At 42.2% G+C, this 19190-nt stretch overlaps 1 protein-coding gene across 4 annotated transcripts in view; it reads right to left on the minus strand.

Annotated features, from left to right (window-relative positions):
* The window catches only part of BCAS3 (BCAS3 microtubule associated cell migration factor), a 3636180-nt gene that overhangs the window by 2694676 nt on the left and 922314 nt on the right, over positions 1–19190 (minus strand). For all 4 annotated transcript variants that reach the window (XM_085649432.1, XM_085649434.1, XM_085649433.1 and 1 more), the window contains exon 10: positions 17281–17357. In XM_085649432.1, the coding sequence (XP_085505558.1) occupies positions 17281–17357 (77 nt within the window). The remainder of the gene's footprint in view (positions 1–17280; positions 17358–19190) is intronic.

Consider the following 19190-nt stretch of genomic DNA (forward strand, 5'->3'; position numbering starts at 1 on the left):
CTACTGGCGACCGCCAGTAGGTAATTTATATATATATATATATCCCAAGAACTCCACTGCTGCTTGGTGCTTCAAGTATTGAAGAAAGGAGCACGGACCACAACTTTGGTGCAGTCAATCGATTTATTTACCTCAAGGTAAATCTGCCATAACGCGTTTCGGCTCCGAAGAGCCTTGAACACATATATATATATTTTCCAGATCCCTCGAGGCGTGATCAAGTTCTCGGAGGACAAACGAAACGCGTTGGTGCAGCTTTGATGGACTACCAATAAAGGACTGTTTAAAACAGGAGTGCGACCCTCTTTCCCTTGCCTCGAGGGATCTGGAAAATACAATTTGGCGTGGTTCAGCCAAGGGTCACGCACCGAGGGAGAAGCGCCTCAAGGTATCAGCGACCGTGAACCATAACCAAAGGATATATATATATATATATATATATCGAACCAGTTCCTTTGACAGGAAAAATCCACACGCACTCCCTGGTGTGATTATCCATTCGTTTTAATCAATTTCATAACAAGGCATGGCACATCAAGCAGGTTAACCCAACGCGTTTCAGTCTACTCAGACCTTGTTCACGGGTAACGGACATTTTTTTCTTTACCTTTTTGTATATGTCTTGGTCACATGATATTACATCATATCCTGCTTTGCATTGTGGGCCTTGTAGTGCACATAATTCTGTTACGGTTGATTAACTAAGAGTCGTTTTCTTAAGTGTTTTTGCAACTTTGCATCACAATATGATAGTTTTTTGGGGAAACTTTGGTCAGCCGGAATTAAGGAAAACTCATGTGTTTCCATTGATTTGACGCTCAATTGCCCGCTAGTGGGCATAGATGACGGTGACAAATGGATTAATTTACTGGTATGACCCTCCAGTGGGTATTTTTGTATTGACCAATTCCAGTTCCCCAATTGCTATAATATGGATGCAATTTTGCAGTGTGTTTAAAAATTCATAATCTTTACAGATAGTTTACAATGTTTTTTGTCCTATCTGGATATTTGAGAGGCAACATTGTAAATAAGACTCGGGTCCATTATCATGCATATACTTATTGTCCTGCTTCACAGATGTGAGTGCATCTCTTCATCTTTATTCAATCCATACGGAATTAATGTTCTGAAAGCCAGAATGTGTCGCGATTCTTTCTGTCGGAGACACCTTTCCCGGTTGCCACCTCTCACATGGCACCCGACCATTTCCACCGCATAAAAACTTAGTTTTTTCCAGTCACTTTGATGGTATTTTTCCATGTGTTCCGCAACAGCATAGCTGCGGTCTTTATTTATTGTCGCTCTTACGTGTTCTAAAATGCGCTTCTTGAGTTCACAGATCGTACTTCCCACGTACTTCAATTTGCATGGGCACTCGATAATGTAAATTACATATTGGCTTTTGCAGTTGATCATTTGGTTGATTTTCCATTTTTTTCTGTTAGCCATTGTGATCTCTTTTGTATTTCGTGCAATTTGACATACTTTGCATTTGGAACATTTATAAAATCCCCTCGGTTGTAACCAGGATTGTTGTTGTTTTTTCATCTCAAAGTGGCTGTGGACCAATTCGTCCTTCAAGTTCTTTGCTCTTCTGTATGTTATTTTGGGGTGGTTACCCACTATTTTGGTCATCGTGGGATCTAAGGTTAATATTTTCCAATGTTTCCGGAATATTTGTTCAATTTGTTTGGATTGTGTGGACAGTGTTGTGATCAGCCGGGGTGTGTTTTCTTCTAGTTCGGCACTTGAATTCTTGTCTTTGATAATATCCACTCTGTTTTGCTTTTCTGTTCTTTTTAGACAATCTGTCAGTATACTTGTACTGTATTTTCGTTTTTTGAATCTCCGTATAGTTTGTTCACTGTGTTTTTTCCATTCCTCTTCTTCTGAGCAGATGCGGCGTATTCTTAACAACTCCCCATAGGGAATGTTTTTTATTAGGGATGGTTGGTGGAAACTTTCAGCATGTAACGTTGCATTGCTAGCTGTACTTTTCCGGTGTAATGTTGTATGTATTTTTTCCTCCTTGATGTAAATCTCTGTGTCCAGGAACACAACTTTATTGTTGCTGATGTTATACGTAAAGTGTAAGTCGGTATCCGTGTTATTGAGAATGTTAAAATACGAATCGAAATCTTCCTCTGATCCATTCCAAATTATTAATAGATCGTCTATGTATCTCATCCAGGATACTATTTTTTCCACATATTGATCATTCTCTGTTTTCCACGCCACTTTTTGTTCCCACCAGCCCATTGTTAAACATGCGTAACTTGGACTGAAGGAAAATCCCATAGCAGTGCCATCTTTTTGTTGGTATATTTCTTCTCCAAACATGAAAACATTTTTAGTGAGACATAACTCAATCATACCTGTGATCATATTGTTGTGATGTGTAAAATGAATATTCCGTTCTTTGAGGAAGTATTTACATGCTGTCAATCCAATTTTATTGTTGATGTTGGTGTATAAAGAGATAACATCCATTGTTATCAATTTATAAGTGGGTTCCCATGTGGTATCCTGTAGTATTCTCAATAGGTCTTTTGTATGATGTTAATTCTTTGACATATGGGAATAAGAATTTGTCCACAAAGTTTGCAATTGGTTCTAAGAGTGATCCCTTAGCAGATACAATTGGTCTCCCTGGTGGTTTAGTGGGGTTTTTGTGAATTTTGGGGAGGAAATAGATCGTTGCCATTATGGGATTTTCACTTGTGAGATATTTCAGTTCATCTTGATCTATTAAATTTTTCTCCCTCCATTCCTTCAATTTTTTGTCCAATTCATGTTTGATTTGGGTCGTAGGGTTCTCCTTCAGTCTTTCATAATATTTCGTGTTGTTAAGTTGTGCATGGGCTTCCTCCACATAAAGATTTTTATCTTGTATTATAATATTTCCGCCTTTGTCGGCCATCTTGATCACAATTTCCTCATTTGATTTTAGTTTTTCCAGGGCCGTTCGTTCTTCCAGCGTTATATTATACTTGTGTTTCTTGATATTTAGTTGATATAGATCTTTGATTACTGCTTCGTGAAAGATATCTATTTTGTTTCCAGCAGGAAATTGTGGATTGTATTTAGATTTCGATTTCTTTCCGCTGCTCCCTTCACCCAGTTGTGCGCAGTATGAGTCCAAATTACTCGATGGTTCACTGTTGTCCTTGTCTAGTTCCATCAATGTGATGAAATGCTGGGCATCTGCTGCCCTTAATTCCATGGTAGGTAACTCTGGTTGCTGTTTATTTTCCATTATTTTTGGATTTTCCTCAAAGGTTTTGGCGAGTTTAAGTTTTCTGATATATTTGTATATATCGATTCTTGTTTGGGGTATGTCTATTTCATTTGTAGGACAGAAGGAGAGACCTCTTTTTAGGATCTGGATTTCTATTTCTGTTATCGTTGTTTTTGACAGATTTATTACCTCAAGTTCCTGAGAATCTTCCTGTGTTTGATCCATTTCTAGTTCTTTTTCTGTCTCATGCTTCTTGTCCATGTTCCTGTTTTTTTGGGGTCTGTTGGGACGCTTCCCTCTTCTGGTTTGTTTGACTTTGGGCGGCCTCTTCCCCGACCTCTTCCTCTGGTAATTCCTGGTTGTACCCCCATGTTTTTCTCCCAGTTCCGCTGTTGCAGTGCCAGTCTCATTTCCCCTAAAAAATTACATTTGGGGCGTGCACCGCCTACTTCTCCTTCGTTTTCACTTACATCAGTTGAAGTGAGAGATGATCCACTGCTAGACATGTTTGTCACTAGGTCCAACTTATCCTGCTGTTTTAGGACATCGTATTTTCTTGCATACGTAAAGATTCGTCCTTCTGCGTAGTCTTCTTTGTCCCTTTGAAATTTACTCTGTTTGCGCAGTTGTACTGTTTCTTCGTGCTTTTCAATTTCACGTTCTAGATCTTGTTTGAATTTGAGCAGTTCTGTGTTTAGTTCAATTTTTTCTAATTCTGTTTCTAATTCCTTTAGTTGCGCTGTTGTTCGTTCCAATGCTATCGTTATATGTTTTATTAAGATTTCCATCAAACCCATAGATGAACCGAGGATGTGTTCACCCCATTCGTGAAGCAGGTCATTACTTGTGTCTTGGTGGTTTGGCATGAGATTAATCCTGAGTCCCCTTGGTACTCTTTTGACCTCCAGGTACTTTTTCAATGAGGTTACCTCCCACCATTTGTTGATTTCTTTTTTTGATAATCTCTCCCATAGTCTTATTTTTGTTTTGATATCGATGTTTCTTGGTGTCACTTGGGCTCCATTTCCACCGCTTGTGGTCGTTTGTTCCTCAAAGAAGGAGCCCATTATCTCATTGCGTTTCGCCTCTCTCTTTTCCATCGTTAAACCTGCCGATGTTGCCATTCTGTTGTTGCCTTTATATATTTCTGTTATACTGATGGGCCCCAGGTCCCTTGTTTGTAACCACGTTCTTTGATTTTGTGACAGAAAGTCTGCAGCATAAAAATCAATGCTTTTACAAATCCGTTCGTGCGTTACTAATGGGGAACTCAACCGGCTTACAAGTTTGTATTCTTTACAATCAACAGATTCGTACCACGCACTCACCTAATCAGAGGATTCCGCCTTCCCTGCTGCCCTCCGGCTTTCAGTTCGGGACGTTTTTTCTCCTTTCGGTTTCCGCGTGTTTGTTCTCTGTTTTGTTCGGTAGCGCCGGCGTTCACCTCTGCCGAGTTAAATTTCAATGGCACAGCGTTGACTCAATTTTACGGCATTCCGGTGCTCTAGGCGGTGCGAAAAGGCGTGGAGACGGCGGAGTCAGCCGTTAAAATATCGAACCAGTTCCTTTGACAGGAAAAATCCACACGCACTCCCTGGTGTGATTATCCATTCGTTTTAATCAATTTCATAACAAGGCATGGCACATCAAGCAGGTTAACCCAACGCGTTTCAGTCTACTCAGACCTTGTTCACGGGTAACGGACATTTTTTTCTTTACCTTTTTGTATATGTCTTGGTCACATGATATTACATCATATCCTGCTTTGCATTGTGGGCCTTGTAGTGCACATAATTCTGTTACGGTTGATTAACTAAGAGTCGTTTTCTTAAGTGTTTTTGCAACTTTGCATCACAATATGATAGTTTTTTGGGGAAACTTTGGTCAGCCGGAATTAAGGAAAACTCATGTGTTTCCATTGATTTGACGCTCAATTGCCCGCTAGTGGGCATAGATGACGGTGACAAATGGATTAATTTACTGGGAAATGAGACTGGCACTGCAACAGCGGAACTGGGAGAAAAACATGGGGGTACAACCAGGAATTACCAGAGGAAGAGGTCGGGGAAGAGGCCGCCCAAAGTCAAACAAACCAGAAGAGGGAAGCGTCCCAACAGACCCCAAAAAAACAGGAACATGGACAAGAAGCATGAGACAGAAAAAGAACTAGAAATGGATCAAACACAGGAAGATTCTCAGGAACTTGAGGTAATAAATCTGTCAAAAACAACGATAACAGAAATAGAAATCCAGGTCCTAAAAAGAGGTCTCTCCTTCTGTCCTACAAATGAAATAGACATACCCCAAACAAGAATCGATATATACAAATATATCAGAAAACTTAAACTCGCCAAAACCTTTGAGGAAAATCCAAAAATAATGGAAAATAAACAGCAACCAGAGTTACCTACCATGGAATTAAGGGCAGCAGATGCCCAGCATTTCATCACATTGATGGAACTAGACAAGGACAACAGTGAACCATCGAGTAATTTGGACTCATACTGCGCACAACTGGGTGAAGGGAGCAGCGGAAAGAAATCGAAATCTAAATACAATCCACAATTTCCTGCTGGAAACAAAATAGATATCTTTCACGAAGCAGTAATCAAAGATCTATATCAACTAAATATCAAGAAACACAAGTATAATATAACGCTGGAAGAACGAACGGCCCTGGAAAAACTAAAATCAAATGAGGAAATTGTGATCAAGATGGCCGACAAAGGCGGAAATATTATAATACAAGATAAAAATCTTTATGTGGAGGAAGCCCATGCACAACTTAACAACACGAAATATTATGAAAGACTGAAGGAGAACCCTACGACCCAAATCAAACATGAATTGGACAAAAAATTGAAGGAATGGAGGGAGAAAAATTTAATAGATCAAGATGAACTGAAATATCTCACAAGTGAAAATCCCATAATGGCAACGATCTATTTCCTCCCCAAAATTCACAAAAACCCCACTAAACCACCAGGGAGACCAATTGTATCTGCTAAGGGATCACTCTTAGAACCAATTGCAAACTTTGTGGACAAATTCTTATTCCCATATGTCAAAGAATTAACATCATACAAAAGACCTATTGAGAATACTACAGGATACCACATGGGAACCCACTTATAAATTGATAACAATGGATGTTATCTCTTTATACACCAACATCAACAATAAAATTGGATTGACAGCATGTAAATACTTCCTCAAAGAACGGAATATTCATTTTACACATCACAACAATATGATCACAGATATGATTGAGTTATGTCTCACTTAAAATGTTTTCATGTTTGGAGAAGAAATATACCAACAAAAAGATGGCACTGCTATGGGATTTTCCTTCAGTCCAAGTTACGCATGTTTAACAATGGGCTGGTGGGAACAAAAAGTGGCGTGGAAAACAGAGAATGATCAATATGTGGAAAAAATAGTATCCTGGATGAGATACATAGACGATCTATTAATAATTTGGAATGGATCAGAGGAAGATTTCGATTCGTATTTTAACATTCTCAATAACACGGATACCGACTTACACTTTACGTATAACATCAGCAACAATAAAGTTGTGTTCCTGGACACAGAGATTTACATCAAGGAGGAAAAAATACATACAACATTACACCGGAAAAGTACAGCTAGCAATGCAACGTTACATGCTGAAAGTTTCCACCAACCATCCCTAATAAAAAACATTCCCTATGGGGAGTTGTTAAGAATACGCCGCATCTGCTCAGAAGAAGAGGAATGGAAAAAACACAGTGAACAAACTATACGGAGATTCAAAAAACGAAAATACAGTACAAGTATACTGACAGATTGTCTAAAAAGAACAGAAAAGCAAAACAGAGTGGATATTATCAAAGACAAGAATTCAAGTGCCGAACTAGAAGAAAACACACCCCGGCTGATCACAACACTGTCCACACAATCCAAACAAATTGAACAAATATTCCGGAAACATTGGAAAATATTAACCTTAGATCCCACGATGACCAAAATAGTGGGTAACCACCCCAAAATAACATACAGAAGAGCAAAGAACTTGAAGGACGAATTGGTCCACAGCCACTTTGAGATGAAAAAACAACAACAATCCTGGTTACAACCGAGGGGATTTTATAAATGTTCCAAATGCAAAGTATGTCAAATTGCACGAAATACAAAAGAGATCACAATGGCTAACAGAAAAAAATGGAAAATCAACCAAATGATCAACTGCAAAAGCCAATATGTAATTTACATTATCGAGTGCCCATGCAAATTGAAGTACGTGGGAAGTACGATCTGTGAACTCAAGAAGCGCATTTTAGAACACGTAAGAGCGACAATAAATAAAGACCGCAGCTATGCTGTTGCGGAACACATGGAAAAATACCATCAAAGTGACTGGAAAAAACTAAGTTTTTATGCGGTGGAAATGGTCGGGTGCCATGTGAGAGGTGGCAACCGGGAAAGGTGTCTCCGACAGAAAGAATCGCGACACATTCTGGCTTTCAGAACATTAATTCCGTATGGATTGAATAAAGATGAAGAGATGCACTCACATCTGTGAAGCAGGACAATAAGTATATGCATGATAATGGACCCGAGTCTTATTTACAATGTTGCCTCTCAAATATCCAGATAGGACAAAAAACATTGTAAACTATCTGTAAAGATTATGAATTTTTAAACACACTGCAAAATTGCATCCATATTATAGCAATTGGGGAACTGGAATTGGTCAATACAAAAATACCCACTGGAGGGTCATACCAGTAAATTAATCCATTTGTCACCGTCATCTATGCCCACTAGCGGGCAATTGAGCGTCAAATCAATGGAAACACATGAGTTTTCCTTAATTCCGGCTGACCAAAGTTTCCCCAAAAAACTATCATATTGTGATGCAAAGTTGCAAAAACACTTAAGAAAACGACTCTTAGTTAATCAACCGTAACAGAATTATGTGCACTACAAGGCCCACAATGCAAAGCAGGATATGATGTAATATCATGTGACCAAGACATATACAAAAAGGTAAAGAAAAAAATGTCCGTTACCCGTGAACAAGGTCTGAGTAGACTGAAACGCGTTGGGTTAACCTGCTTGATGTGCCATGCCTTGTTATGAAATTGATTAAAACGAATGGATAATCACACCAGGGAGTGCGTGTGGATTTTTCCTGTCAAAGGAACTGGTTCGATATTTTAACGGCTGACTCCGCCGTCTCCACGCCTTTTCGCACCGCCTAGAGCACCGGAATGCCGTAAAATTGAGTCAACGCTGTGCCATATATATATATATATATATATATATATATATATATATATATATATCAAAAAGTTGTGCCCCTTGCTTGGAGACGCACACAATGAAACAAGTCGAATGCTGTAATTTGTGACAGAGTCCTTTATTATTCAGCAACCGGAATTCCAAAAGTCTTTTACAGGAGCCCTACGCGTTTCGAAGCACTATTGCCTCTTGTTCACGGGCTAATGAAGCGGATTGCCATCAAGATTACGAGGACGTCAAGCCAGCTAATTTATGTCCAAGTTCCCGCCCCTTCATGGGCTGCTCCAGTGCTGTGGGCAAGGCATGCTGGGACTTTATGTTCCTCGTATGTTTTTCCCTTTGGTGGGTCCCGGTGTCCGCTATAATTAATACATGCTTTCTACCCTCCAGTGAGTTTGGTAAAGGAATCCGGTGCAGGTAAGGCTGTTTTAACTTGTCATTCTGCACATTCGAGGTTCCAGTAGCCATGTCTGATAATGTCCAAAACCCACTTATCTGTTGTAATTATTTTCCATTGTGTGGGGAATTGCTGTAGACATCCCCCGACAGGTGTTAGATGATCGTGGGAATAGTAAAAGAATCATTGTTTGGAGGAATTGTTTGCGGTATGGGTATTATTTCCTTGTCCTCGACCTCTGAAATTATTTCCTTTATATTTGCCTTTGTAGAAGGTTTTAGAGGCTAATGTTTGCCCTTGGTTTTTATACTGTGATGCAGTGGTATCTGTCGATGTAGTCCTTGCGCCTTGTTTGAAATTTGGGCCACAAAAGGACCCACTAAATGAGGGTGACTGAAGGGCACCCATAGAATTTGCGACATGCCCTGTTTAATTTTTTCGAGTGTTGCATCCACCTGTGGTCCGAAAAGGTGTTCTTTATCAAAGGGTAGATTAAGTAAGCCAATTGGACCTCCGTTTTCGACACGGAGCCAAGCATGTCTGCGCAAGAGGATACTTGTGTTGATTCCTCTTGCTGCTGTGTCAGCAGAGTCTAGAGCATTTGTAAGAAGTTTGCGCTCTTTAACTAATTCATACCTCCGCTTTTTATGCTTCTCTGAGAGATATTGGAGGAGCCTTTCCATCTCTATTCTCTTTGATTAGCTGACTGTGCAGCTACCCCTGTACCGGATGCATCAATTAATTTGGATTCTTTGACTGGGGGGGTGCATCCCTTGTAGATTGTGAGTTTGCCATTTTTCTTGCATTAGCAATGACTAATGACTTGGGTGTTAGTTGACTTTTGATATATATGGGGTCAGATCAGTGCAGCCTTGTAATTATTGTCTATTCTAGGAGTTCTAATTCTTGCCCTTTCAGGATCTTTAATGTGCTTATATACAATCCAGCAAGTACCCATGGCAAGCCTCCCTTGGGCACTAACAACAGTAGTGCGTTCTCAGCTGTGGATGCCCGTAATTATGCAGTCTGTCTTCTCAGTGCAATTGAGTCAAAGAAGGAAAACACTCATGTGGTAGCAAAGCAATGATGTGTTTAATCCTCATATTCAGCAACTCTTCCCAAAATGTTTTGGAAGAACACCTTGATCACAGGTGGGGACTACTGAATTCACAATGTATTTAATGTGCTTACTGCTGTAAAACACACATTTGTATATAAATGCACAGAATGACAGGGGTGCCATCTTAAGAGTATGTTCATAAACAGCGTTTACCACTGATGATGTGCACATATCCTAAATCGGGACAGTCAACCAAATCAATCCCATCCCTAGTTCCACATGTCAACATTGTAGATCATGACCCATAGCCATGGAAAAAATGCTGAGGATTCTTCGCCACAGACATTTATCCTTATAGCATGGGGTTAAGGGCAATGTAGACATCATCACAATAGTGACTGTATCTCTAACCTGTAGACATGCATAATCTATATAAATGCCTGACTTAGAAGGGGGGAAGCAATGCAATTAGGACGAAAAGACAATGTAAACATAGTGCGTCTCCAGGAGACACTTTTTTTGCGGGCTGACTTAGATGCACAGTTTTCACACCAGTTAGTCCTCCTTGGCTAAAGGCATGCTAGTGTGGATGGCTCCTGGCTTCTTTCGATTTGTGACAATCCCATACTGACCCGGATGACTGCCTTACACTGATTCGCGGTATGCTCAAGGGGGTCCTCTGGACTTTTACAAGTATATACACCCATAACGTGGAGCAGGCCCAGTTCTTGGAATCCCTGACTCCCCTGTTGGTACAGTATCTCGAGCAAAAGGGGATCTAGGAAGATCACAATATGGTGTTAAAATGCAACTTGGATAGATCCTTTCCCTCACACTAAGGCACATAAAGTCAATCATCATTAACTTTGTACTTTTTCAGCTTTGGTCAGACATTAACAGTTGATTGATAGCTAGTGGGAGCTTAAACCGATGGTGCAGGAATACTCATATTACTCCACTTCTGCAGCCCCATGCACTTCAGGATGCAATATTTGCGTGACTGTGGCAGAACAGATAGTTATATTTTCAAATGAATTAGGGTTTGTTGTGCGTGCTGATGTAGAATGGGAGGCCTTCAAAGTGCATTAAAGTTGCTTCTGGGGTCCGGCGGACCCTGAACTCCGACACTGCTGAAGCAGAGCAGAAAATACATGATTTAGAGTGCAGGGTGGCCACTGCTCAGGGCTGTGGGACTGAGTTGGATGGATTATGCCAGAAGTATCTGGATTTAGTTGACAGATTGAGAAGAGTGGATTATAAGGGCTATGTAGCATGGCGTCACAATAAGGGAGATAAGTTCAGAAGGTAGTTGGCGTGGTTACTCAGATCGGCTATAAAGCAGAAGCCATTATGTGCATATGCTCAGAGTATGGGGAGATACTGAACTCGCAATCCAAGATTAATTCAGCTTTTCTTTGGTATTACCGCACGATGTATTCTTGTCCTGCCCTTGCATACCCAGCTAAAATATCGGAGTACCTAGACTCAGTATAACCTGGCAATAGAACTGGATCAGCCACTGTTGGCTGACGAAACTGGGGAGGCTATACACCAATTAGCATCGGCAAAACGCCGGCTTTGAATGCGAACCACACTGAATTTATACTACATTTAAGGCAAAATTGGTGCCCATGCTGTTTAAAATGTATACAGAGGTATTTAATACTGGCCTAGTGCCACGATCTGCCAGAGAATTCTTGTTGGTAGTGATGCTGAAGCCAGACAGAGATCCACTGAATATGAATTCCTATAGACCTCTTTCGATGTTGTACACTGAAAACAAGACGGTGAGGATATCCTTGAGAAATAGATTGATGCATGTGGTGGGTTTGTTTGTAAACCCAACTCCCATCTAAATCTTCATTGCCTTTTCGATGTCATAAACGGGGCACAAGGCAGGGATGTCTCTTTTCATTGACTATGGAACCTTGGGCGGTCTTGCTACGAACTAGAGCCCGTGAGTGGGGTGTCCAACTTCCTGGGGGGGGGGGGGGGGTCTCACATCGTCTCACTTTATGCTGATAATGCATTGCTGCTATTTCTGCGTGCCCTCATTTAGCATATCTCAGCGGTGATGCTGATGCTGTCAGAGTTCACGCAAAATGTCTGGTCTTAACATCAATTAGGAAAAAATCTTGTTTTTTCCTCTGAGGCATGCGCTTCCCCTGGATGAATGGGGTAGACTAGATGCTACACATCAATGGGAGCCTGAATTGTTTAAATACCTGGTGATTCCCATATATAGCAAAAATTACAACTTGTTTGCAGGGAATTTAGTCAGGGCCTAATCAGCAATCAGACAATCGCTATAGTTTGGGACAGGTTTGCCTCCATATTCGATGGGTTGCAGTATCCAACATGTTGGTGTTGCATCGACTGCTATATCATTTTGCACCTCTGCCCTTGAAGATCCTGGAAGAGCTCTTTAGGGAACTATGGTCGCTTCTCGTCTTGTTGATTTGGAGTCCAGATAGGTTCAGGCTGGCGCAGCAGAAAGCTATTCGACAGTCTGTGTTGGGTAGGCATGGGTGCCCTAAATTACGAAACCTGCTACCTAGCAACGCAGCTGCAGTGGTCCATGAGCTGGTTGGGTGAAAATGATTTGCCATCACACAAATCTAATGATCCTGATACCAGGACCACAGTCCCAGAGCCTTTCTGTAGAGAAGATATGACCCTACTCTCCCTTGCTTATTGATGTACCACATCGCTGTTGTATGTCCATCAAGACTTGTATTGACTGATCGCGAAGGGAAGGAAGAAAGGCCTTGAGAGCCAGACATATCACCTGCAATTCAAACAGATTGACATGCAACAACTGTTCCTCTGGAGACCAATGTTCTTTGAACTCCAGATCCCAGATGAGCTCTCCACCCTAAGGTGGAGGCATCCGATATAATTGTAGACACCGGAAGAAGAGGATGAAATGGGTTCCCTTGAGAGAGATTACCGGACACACTCCACCATTGCAGATCCACTGCAGTATCTTTGGATTCTTTACCGTCACCTGGAGATCCCAGTTGTGTTGAAACCACTGCCGCAGAAGCACCACTGGTGGGCCCTCATGTGCCAGCGTGCATGGTAGACCAACAGAATATAGGAAGCTAACAGACCTAACAGGTGCAAAACCTTCAGGATCGGAATCATTGCTCCCTTCTGAATCATCAGATGGAAGGCTCGACTCACCCTAGTGTCCTGTACTGCCCCTATCAACAGTGTGCGCTGAGAGGGCTCTAGGTGAGATTTGGGTTTGTTGTTGGAAAAACCCAGGTTTAACAACCAGGGAGTTGTCAACCACAAGTTACAGAACATCAGCTCCAGAGATTTGACTTTGATGAGCCAATCATCCAGGTAAGGGAATACTGATCCCCCAACATTCTGAGATGAGCTGCGACAACTACCATTTCCTTCATTAACACTCGAGGTGCGCGAGTAAGACCAAATGGAAGGACCGCAAACTGATAGTGTTGAGACCCCACTGTGAGAAGCAGATACTGCCTGTGCCACTGCCGGATAGTGATGTGAAAATGGGCATCCTGCAAGTCGATTGAAACCATCCAGTCCTCTTTCTTGCAAGAAGCATCTTAGCTAGGGTCAGCATCTTGAACTTTTCCTGCTTGAGAAACTTGTTCAAAATCCTAAGGTCTGTCTAGGATGGGATGCATACATCCGTCTTTCTTGGGAATCGGGACAAAACGTGAATAACATCACTGACCCTGTTCCTGCTCTGGAAACAACTCCACTGCACCCTGTTGAAGCATGGATTGAACCGCCTATTGGAGGACCTGCAGATGGTCTATGGAAATGAAATGAAATTTTGTTGTGGTGGAAAAGGAGGGGGATATTCTGGAAAAGTAGGGTGTTCCCAAGGTTCTACAATATCTAACAACCACATATCTGATGTTATGGACCTGCACAGTTGTAGAAACTGTCCTCCCACCGGTAAAGCATGGTCTAAGATGGGAAAACTAGGGCTGCTTTACCGTGATGGTGGCAGACGATGAAGAGAAAGATTGGGGAAGGGGAGCAGATCACTGTTTACCCCTCCCAAGCCCCCGATTACTTGTATACAAGGTGTTGGCTGGCTGCTGTTGTTGCTGCTGATGATACTGTTGGCACCCACAAAAAGAAAAGCTTCTAGCAAAGCCCTTAAACTTTCTGAACTGCCTATAATCCTTGGGCTGGAACTGAAGACCCAGGGAGTGAGCCGTTGCTTTACTTTCTTTAAACCGCCCCAAAGTAGAATCAGCTTTTGCACCAAAAAGTCCCTCAAGCCATTCTGCACATTTTGGGAGAATCCAGAGCCTTTCAACCAAGCATGCCTTCTGGTAGTTATCAACGTGCCCATTGCTCTAGGCATGGAGTCAGCAGTGTGCAGACCCAACTGGATGACATGATGGGACGCAGCCTGTCCATCATTCAGAAAAGTTTCCCTGAACATCCCCTGGTAGCTTTGGAACCAGAGCTTTAGCAAAGTCCAGTAGAGTATGAATGTAGTGTCACAACAAGCAGGTTGCGTTTGCGGACTTTAATGCCATGTTGCCAGAGGAAAACACTTTTGTTGCTGAATGCTCCATCGTGTTAGACTCCCTATCCGCTGAGGATGAAGGAAAAGGGTGTAAGTTCTGAAGAACATGAAGCTTGTACGAACAAACTCTTAGGTGTAGGGTGAGAGGACAAAAATAGCGGGTGTTCCAAAGCCAGCTTATATCTCCTAGCAATTGGCCTGGAAATCGCAGAGGATGACATGTGTTTCTGCCAAGTATCTAAAATTGATCCAGTCAACGCCTACTGGAAAGGCAACAAGGGTTCAGAGGATGATGAGGTAGAAATAAGCACCTCTGTAAGTAAGTTAGATTTAAGCTCAATAAATGGACGAGGCAAGCCCAACATGTCAGTAGCCTTTCTAATGACGGAATGGTAAGATACATCTTCCGGTGGAAAAATGCCTTCTGGTGACATTAACGCCGGGGATGTGCCTAAACCACTTGCCTCTGCTAAACTCTCAAAGTCCGAATCCAGAGACACTCTCTCCCTCTTCCAGTTCTGGAGACCCTTTATCACCAAAAAAGTACAGCTCCTCCTCAAGAAGTCTCTGAGCCTCCCTTCGAGATGGATGCCTCAAATTCAGTAACGGCGTCGGTGATGCTGGCATTTAGGGATACTGACTTTAGCGATTCGTCTCTTGAAAAGCGATGTCGAGAACAATGACACCACTTCTTTTCGTGCTTCCTTCTCGATTACTTCAAGGAATGGGGAGATGGTGACTTCATATGAGGACTAAATTTTTGACTCCCTCTCGTATGTCTCGTCTTGGCCATGAAGAGCTTCACCTCTTTCTTTGGGTTCATCTTCTGGCATGATGAACAAGCGTCCTGGTCTGAAATCAAGCACCAAAAAGAAATATCGTGAGGGTCAGTATTAGACATCTGACACTCACACTCTTTAAAAGCCTTGAACTCAGACTTCCTAGGTTGAGACACTTTACCCAAAACACGATTTCAGGAAAAAACATAGAAAGAATTACACCATTCCATAATGGATATGCTAAAAGAAAACAGTTACACATCGAAGGTGCGTAACAAAGGGACCCGAGGTAAGCACGCCGATGAGGACTTTTTATGGCTCCAGTGATGTCACACGAGGTCACATGTGGAGTCGTGAATATTCCTAAGCCCTTGTAGACCTGTGAAAGCTTTCAAGAAAGTTTCTGTGGAATGCTGGCGCATGGGAGTATTCAAAAGCTGAGAAATCCACAGGTTGATATATCCATCAGAAGGAAAATTTTACTTCTGAAAAGCAAACAGAATCATCACACTGTTTATCACATTTAGTCCTTTATCTCCTATATGCTCTCAAGACGGAAAGCAAACTGCAAATCGAAAACCACATCTTTGGAGCATGGTTTGCATATTAAAACCAGACCTACAGGCTTTGGCAATGCTTGTTTTATCTCCTGCAGCTTTGAGTCTGCATAGCAAAGGGGCTTCCGGACGAGTAAGCACATGTTTTTAATCAATTAAACTATCAATGATATACAGTTGGCTGCAGTTCAACGAAAAAAAATATTTCCTTGTGGTAGATCCCAAATCTGCCCGGCCTAATTCCTTGATTACCTGCCACCTCAAATTCCTCCAGCACAGATGAAAAATGTTCGGTCCTAAACTAGTTTTTTTTTACCACGAGCTAAACTTGAGCCTGTAAATCATAACAGTTACATTTCTCTTTTTCCTGATCACTATCCATCACCACAGCCTTCTAGTCATCACTGCTTCTAACACTGCAATAGTGGTGGCGACCCTCATTTTTCGAATCTGAGCTATGCAAAAATGTCTTGTATGCCAACTTCCCTTACATCTCCAGCCAGCATGCTGCAGGAAGTATAAAATGCTGCCATATGTATGTATGCATGTGTCGTTTGTATAGTATGACTGTTGCTGAAAGGAAACAGAACATTGCTCAGAGTCAACGTGACAGTAGACGAGTAATTGCAGGGGTAGATGGGTTCAGAGAACAGAGATGGGGTTACTGCGTTGTGATAATGTTATTTAAAGAAATATGCCTTCATCTCTTTTCCAAATAGGAGCAGGGGTCTACTGGTCCTAAAGAATGAGGGAATATTGTTCCGGGGCATAGATGGAGATTTTTTTTGGCTCTCTCATCTCCAGGTTGGTGGTGTCTTGGCTGTGACCACATGATAAACTTACACCTCATGTTTAACCTGAAGAAACTAGTCAATTCCCGAGTGGCAATCACACCCCGGTTCCTGCCCCTATTAATACCATGGCATGGTATGTGTCTATACTTCAAACAAAATCTTCATAACTGCTCCACCTCCAATTTACAACTAACCTTAGCCAGCAACAAATGGCTTCTGTTCTAGCCCTACCAAACCACCATCTCGGTTATGAGCCAAGATGCTGTTCACTTTGAGCTTTAAAAATGACTGCGCCCTCTTATTCGCCAACCCAACAGCCACTTGTAGGGCTGTGGATCTTGGTGTGGAAATAAACAGAAGCCTGCTATGCAGCCCATTTAAGCCGATGCATAGATAAACAAACATTTCCCCTTGCCACAAATCAAACGCTCAACAGCATTCAGCAACAACTGCATGTGCCCAATTAAACAATGGGAGTCTGAACTTCGACCTCAATATTTCTTTATTACCTCTGCTGCCTAAAAGATAAGGGAGCCTCGATGGTAAACACCCATCAAGTTTGCTGAGGGCCCAAGGAGTCAACAGTCACCACAACCAGAGTCTGAGTTCAACTACAGACGGGGCGGGACATTTCTTACCTTGTTCTCAGCATATGCAAGCCATCGGCTTCCCAGCGCAATAGGATTTAGATTTGGCCCTGGACACGGGTAACAGCCTGCAAATATTCAGAAAGAAGCAGTTACAAATCTCTTAATGGTTTCCTTCAAAAGGAATGCACTTGGTGCCAAGAAGACAACATTCTAAACTAAGAGCTTTCACATTTTAACATCAATCTGCAAATGCTTACATTTTTTTAACACTGAGATAAGGCTTACCCATTCTATTAGCAGTTAATGAAGTGTAAGGAGCATTTTCCCTTGCGGTGTGTAGTTTTTAGGACTTAATTTGAAATCCACTTTTTGTTTGGCGAACATTCTTGCACCCTTCGGGGCCTTGCCACTCAAACAAAAGGGATATTACGGCTCTTTCACTAAAGCCTCCTTGTATACTATGGACCCACGCATGCATACCCTCTCTGTGAGTTGCATATCGTGTGCCCTACATGTGGGTGTCCTACAGGACTCACCTTCACTAGGCAGAATACACTAGGCTTGTGATAATACTATAAGTCCACACCAACTCACCAAGGAAAGCTTGCAGCTTGTGCTAAAAGAAAGTCCAGGGCGTGAATAAATGGCTGCATGCATATTGGAATCACGGCCAGAAAATATTTTCCTGTTGAAAAACCGTTGGAGTACAACTTATCTAGATAGAGCAGAGTTACTGCATCCAAGAAAACAGCTATCAGCGTTATTAAGCATTGATCCAAATAAACACGTCATGACAAACATTAACACATTCACATCCCACTGAAGAACAATGGAAGGAGTAGGAGGAAACAAGTAAAGCAAACCTTTCAGAAAACAAACTACATGTAGCGATTTAAATACAGAAGACTGGTCGGAGGCCCAGGTGGCCGAAAGCTCTGTTGAATAAGAGACAGCGTGAAGCATAGAACGTCAGAGAGGCGGAACAGGAAAGGATGTACACCTTTGCACTACTCCGGGGTCCCTACCAGACACTACGACATCTGTCACTTCTATGGGAAAACACAAGGTTTCTGACTGGCACCACTCAATCGCCACTCTGCAGCTGCAGCACTAGAGGACTGGGGTGGAGGATCCGACCACACTGCTCCGAAACCATACTTTCCCTATGCAGGAGAAGAACAGGGCATAGAAAGCTGAGTTCCACCAATTTGGCATAACAAGTATTCATTGTCTTAGCTGGGGCAATAAAGATCTACTATGCTTGATATACTTGCACCTTCTTGAGGACTCTGGATGGAATCAGAATCAGTAGAAATGTGTAGAGCAAACCCTGAGACCATTTGAATCTGAAGGAACCCAGCCCGGTAAAAGTTTGAAGGGAACTGTACGGTACAAAACAGAGCAGAAGTTTTGTTCAGGGCCGTGGCGAAGAGATCAATGCATGCAAACCCCAACCTGGAGAAGATCATATCCATCACTTCATGGTGAAGTTACCACTCACGGTCCTGTAAGGAGGCGATCCTCGAAATGAGCCGCAACTGAGAAAATGCCACTGTAGCACCTCCCAACGGAGGGACTACGACACCAAGCATCGCCTTTTCTATTCATGCAGTGGACGGTGGTTGGGTTTGTCCAACAGAACCTGAATGGTGCCCTTCGAATAAGAAAGGATGAAGGCTTTCAGAGTAAGGCAGACTGCCCAAGCAACCAACGCATTTATGTGCAGCCCTCAACCTGATGGGCACCACAGACTCCTGTGGTGTTGTGCAGATGAGCGACACAGCCCAGCAGGGAGGCATTTGTAACCACAAGCAGCCTGTAACTGTGGAGGGCTGAACAGCTGACTCACCAAAATATTGTGTAGGCATACCGTCCCGCACACATCTGGAAGTAAATAATCTTATAAATTCACCAGAGCTGAAAGAATACACCATGCTAGAGCCACTCTTTCCTCAAGC

The sequence above is a fragment of the Triturus cristatus genome, chromosome 3_2, assembly GCF_964204655.1.
Source record: "Triturus cristatus chromosome 3_2, aTriCri1.1, whole genome shotgun sequence".
Classification (NCBI taxonomy): Eukaryota; Metazoa; Chordata; class Amphibia; order Caudata; family Salamandridae; genus Triturus; species Triturus cristatus.